The sequence below is a fragment of the Anser cygnoides genome, chromosome 29, assembly GCF_040182565.1.
Source record: "Anser cygnoides isolate HZ-2024a breed goose chromosome 29, Taihu_goose_T2T_genome, whole genome shotgun sequence".
In the NCBI taxonomy this organism is placed as follows: domain Eukaryota; kingdom Metazoa; phylum Chordata; class Aves; order Anseriformes; family Anatidae; genus Anser; species Anser cygnoides.
In genome coordinates, this window is record NC_089901.1 from 1,443,558 (window position 1) to 1,448,696 (window position 5,139).

General features: G+C 54.1%; 1 protein-coding gene across 1 annotated transcript; it reads right to left on the reverse strand.

Moving 5' to 3' along the window:
• Positions 1-774: 774 nt before the first annotated feature.
• On the reverse strand, positions 775-1,834 carry LOC136787380 (olfactory receptor 14C36-like). The gene has a single exon (XM_066984559.1). The coding sequence runs from the start codon at positions 1,832-1,834 to the stop codon at positions 824-826; it is 1,011 nt and encodes a 336-aa protein (XP_066840660.1). The 3' UTR covers positions 775-823.
• Between the last annotated feature and the right edge of the window lie 3,305 nt (positions 1,835-5,139).

Here is a 5,139-nt window from a genome sequence, read left to right on the forward strand (position 1 = left end):
CATCGCCCTGCTCTGCCCTCCGCTGAGATGCCCCAAGGCATGAGGAATGGGCACAGGGACCTCGGAGGTGCAAGGAAGCACATCTCAGAGCTGCGTTCAGGTCTTGCACTTTGGACTAGATGATCTCTGAAGGTGCATTCCACCGGGCCTGTTCTGTGCTATTCAGGCAGATGCCCCATGGTTGTTACTCTCAGGATGAAGGAACCTGAAGACACTCTGCCCCACTGGTCTTCATGACACCCCTAGGGATAGCTGATGGCCTTTGTGCTCGCTCTTGTTCCTCTCTCCATGTGCGTACGATGTGCCTGCAGGTAGCAGCAGCACCAAAGGGTTTCTGTTCCCATGTCTCCCTTGGGGGAGGCCAGCTGTGTCACCCAAGTGCCCACTGCCTGTCCCTGCCTGCGGTCCCAGCATGGCCACACAGCAGCACTGGCACCAAGCTGCAGGAGCAGCCAGGCCTTACACCGCCAGCAGGGCTCAGCAGGAGAGGGTGGCAGTGGCAGGAGAGCAGCTCTGCATGGACCCAGCGCTGGTGCTCCCGGGCTGGACTGCTGGGCCACGACTCTTTTCCCCTCCACCTCTGCACACAGGAACTGTCCCTGCAGCTACACAAAAGGCCTCAGAGGAAGGATATAAGAAAAAAATGTTACTTTATTTGGTTTAAATGGAAAACCAAAATGAAGAATATTATTTCTAAGTGAACAAAATTACTCAGAATATTAGTGGAAAGTACCAGCAACACAAGAAAAAAGGGCAGGCATGGCCTATCGTGAGTAACGTTTTCAGGTGTTCTCAGAAGAAGAGAGGCAAGAATGTTTTTTGGTTATGAAAAACACCTGGTCATCAGTGTCCATATGGCATTCTTGAGCTCCTGGTTCCTCATGCTGTAGATGAGGGGGTTCACTGCTGGAGGCACCACTGCATACAGGACTGCCAGCACCAGGTCCAGGGAAGGGGAGGATATGGAGGGGGGCTTCAGGTGGGCAAACATGATGGTGCTCATAAAGAGGGAGACCACAGCCAGGTGAGGGAGGCACGTGGAAAAGGCTTTGTGCCGTCCCTGCTGCGAGGGGATCCTCAGCACAGCCCTGAAGATCTGCACATAGGACAGAGCAATGAAAACAAAACAACTCCCAAATAGAAAAGCAGTAACCACAAGAACTTGAACTTCCCTTAGGTAGGAGTCTGAGCAGGAGAGCTTGAGGATCTGGGGGATTTCACAGAAGAACTGGTTGAGGGAATTGCCACAGCAGAGAGGCAGTGAAAATGTATTGGCAGTGTGCAGCACAGCGTGGAGAAAGCCACTGCCCCAGGCAGCTGCTGCCATGGTGGCACAGGCTCTGGTGCCCAGGAGGGTCTCATAGTGCAGGGGCTGGCAGATGGCGATGTAGCGGTCGTAGGCCATGATGGTGAGAAGAGATAATTCTGCTGAAATCAAAAAGACTAGCAAAAAGAACTGTGCAGCACATCCTGGGTAGGAAATGTCCCTGGTGTTCCAGAGGAAATTGGCCATGGCTTTGGGGACAGAAGTGGAGATGGAGCCCAGGTCCAGGAGGGCGAGGTTGAGGAGGAAGAAGTACATGGGGGTGTGGAGGCGGTGGTCGCAGGCTACGACTATGATGCTGACCCCGTTGCCCAGGAGGGCAGCCAGGTAGATGCCCAGGAAGAGCGCGAAGTGCAGGAGCTGCAGCTCGCGCGTGTCTGCGAATGCCAGGAGGAGGAACTCGGTGATGGAGCTGCTGTTACACACTTCTTGCCTCGGAGAAAGGGAGCCTGTCCAACCGAAGGAAAGACTGCGAAATTCAAGGACTTTTCCGACCAAAATCCATTGCATGTCTCAACAAACACCACACAGACAACATACTGCCTTATTCATTTCAGGATGATGTTTCTGCTGCTCCTTGTCTTTTCTCTGGTTGGTGCTCTGAGGGTGCCACAAGAAGCAGGGGGCAGTGCACTGCCTTCAGGTAGCTCCTGGTGGGCAGTTCTGCTGTGCAGTGCCCTGGGGAGGTGCGGGGCTGTGAGCAGCCTGCCCCAGGCAGCAGGCTCTGGGCAGCAGCAGGACCCTGCCCTGCCATGCCGTGCCGTGCCGTGCCAGGGGGGCTCCTTCCAGCCGCAGCTTCTCCCCGCAGCCCCTGGGCAGCTCCCCGGGCAGGCTGAGTGCTGAGCCTGGCAGGCGGCAGAGGCCCTGCCCCGCCACACAGCCCCTGGGGCACAGCAGGGACCCTGCTCTGCACCACAGCCCTGGGCACCCCTGCCTGCACCCCCGGCTGCACAGCCTGCAGCCGGCCCCAAGAGAACAGAGCCCTCGGGCCCTGCACGCTCACCCTGCAGCACACAAGCCCTGTGTCCTTCAGCTCCAACACCGAGCGTCCTCCTGACAGCTGCCATCGCCTGAGGGCTGTGCCAGCTCCAGGAGAGCCTGGCAGGGTGCGCAGCGGCATTGCCCTGCACCCAGACACTTACCGTGGGGAGGTGGCTGTGAGGATTTCTCCCTCTGCCAGCTCTCCTTCTCTGAAGGAAGTTCATTGAGTATCTGAGCATGTCAGATGTCAGTGCATGTCAGTGCACAGTGGGTAAGGGTCTGGGTGGCCCCCGCTGCCTCTAGTGCAGCCTCGTAAGGAGCTGGCCTTGCTCCCTCTCAGCATGTCCCACTGGCTCCTATGGTGTCCTCGTAGCACCCACGCCTTCTCCTCAGGGTCCCCCCTCAGCTGCTCACGTCCAGCCCTGCCCTGATGGATGCAGGTATTCTGCCCCACGTGCAGCACTGGCCACGTCTCCTTGCCACCTCCAGGGGGTTTCTGCTGGCTGAAGGCTGGACATTCCCAAGGTCCCCCTGCCCTGAAGCTCCCTTTTATCACCTGTTCATGGTTGGGTGCCGATGGCTCACCCTGATGGTGGTGACTCTCACACGATAACAGCGTGAGGAGTGTCAGGACTCGACAGGCACTAAGGGAGGCCCTTGTTCAGTGGAATTTTTGACCCACGCAAGAATTACCATGAGAACCATCTCTGAAACATCTCTGAAACATGCCTAACAATCCTAACCCCAAACCCTAAACCCTAAACCCTAAACCCTAACCCTAACCCTAGGCCTAGGCCAGGGCTGCGGACTAACTGTAGGCCTAACCCTAAGCCTGACCGTGGGTCTAACTATCCTAAGTCTAACCCTAACCCTAACCATAAGGCCTAACGCCAACACATATGACCCCTGAAAACTAGCCTTAACCCTATCCCTAACCCCTAACCCTAACCCCTAAACCATAACCCCTAACCCTAACCCCTAACCCCAACCCTAACCCTAAACCCTCCTAATCCTAAGGCTAACTTGTAACCCTAACTCTAAACCCCTAACCTTAAGCCCTAGCCCTGACCCCTAATCCTAACCCTAACCCTGACCCTAACACATAGCCTACCAGTCCTAACCCTAACCCCAACCCCAACCCTAACCCTAAGCCGAACCCTAAACCTAACCCTAACCCTAACCCTAGGCCTAGGCCTAGGCCTAGGCTGTGGCCTAACTGTACGCCTAACAATAGGCCTAACCGTAGGCCTATGAATCCTAACACTAACCCTAACCATAAGGTCTAACCCCAACCCCTATGAACCCTGAACACTAGCCCTAAGCCTAACCATAACCACAAACCCTGAACCATAACCCGTAACCCTAACCCTATCCCCTAACCCTAACCCTAACCGCTAACCCAAACCCTAACCCAAACCCAAACCCTAAACCCTACTAACCTTAACCCGTAACCATAACCCTAACCCCTAACCGTAAGCCCTAACCCTGAGCCCTAACCCTAACTCTAACCCTAACCCAAAGCCTCATAACCCTAACCCTAACCCTAACAATAACCCTGACCCTAACCCTATCCCTAGGCCTAGGCCTAGGCCTAAATGTAGGCCTAACCGTAGGACTAACAATCCTAACCCTAACCCTAAGCCTAAGGCCTAACCCCAAACCCTATGACCATGGACCACTAGCCCTAAACATACCCCCTAACCCTAATCCTAAACCCTAACCAAAACCCTAACAAAAACCCTAACCCTAAACCCTACTACCCATAACCCAAACCATAAGCCCTAACCATGACCCCTAGCCCTAACCCTAAGCCTAACCCTTATCCTAACCCTAACCCTAGGCCAAGGCCTAGGCTGTGGCCTAACTGTAGGCCTAACCCTAGGCCTAACCGTAGGTCTCACAATCCTAATCCTAACCCTAACCCTAAGGCCTAACCCCAACCCATATGACCCCTGACAACTAGCCTTAACCCTAACCCTAACCCCTAACCCTAACCCTAACCCCTAAAGCCTAACCCCTAACCCTAACACTAACCCTAAACCCTAACCCAAACCCTAACCCTAAACCCTCCTAATCCTAAGGCTAACTGTAACCCTAACCCCTAACCTTAAGCCCTAACCCTGAGCCCTAATCCTAACCTTAACCCTGACCCTAACACAAAGCCTACCAGTCCTAACCCTAAACCCAACCCCAACCCTAAGCCTAACCCTAATCCTAAACATAACCCTAACCCTAGGCCTAACCGTAGGGCTAACAATCCTAACCCTAACCCTAAGCCTAAGGCCTAACCCCAACCCATATGACCCCTGACAACTAGCCGTAACCCTAACCCTAACCCCTAACCCTAACCCCTAAATCCTAACCCATAACCCCTAACCCTAACCCCTAAATCCTAACCCCTAACCCCTAACCCTAACCCCTAACCCAAACCCTAACCCAAACCCTAACCATAAACCCTCCTAATCCTAAGGCTAACTGTAACCCTAACTCTAAACCTAACCCCTAACCTTAAGCCCTAACCCTGACCCCTAATCCTAAACCTAACCCTGACCCTAACACAAAGCCTACCAGTCATAACCCTAACCCCAACCCCAACCATAAGCCTAAGACTAATCCTAACCCTAACCCTAACCCTAACCCTAGGCCTAGGCTGCGGCCTAACTATACGCCTAACAATAGGCCTGACCGTAGGCCTATGAATCCTAACCCTAACCCTAACCCTAAGGTCTAACCCCAACCCCTATGAACCCTGAACACTAGCCCTAACCTTAACCCTAACCACAAACTGTAAACCGTAACCCGTAACCCTAACCCTATACAATAACCCTAAACCC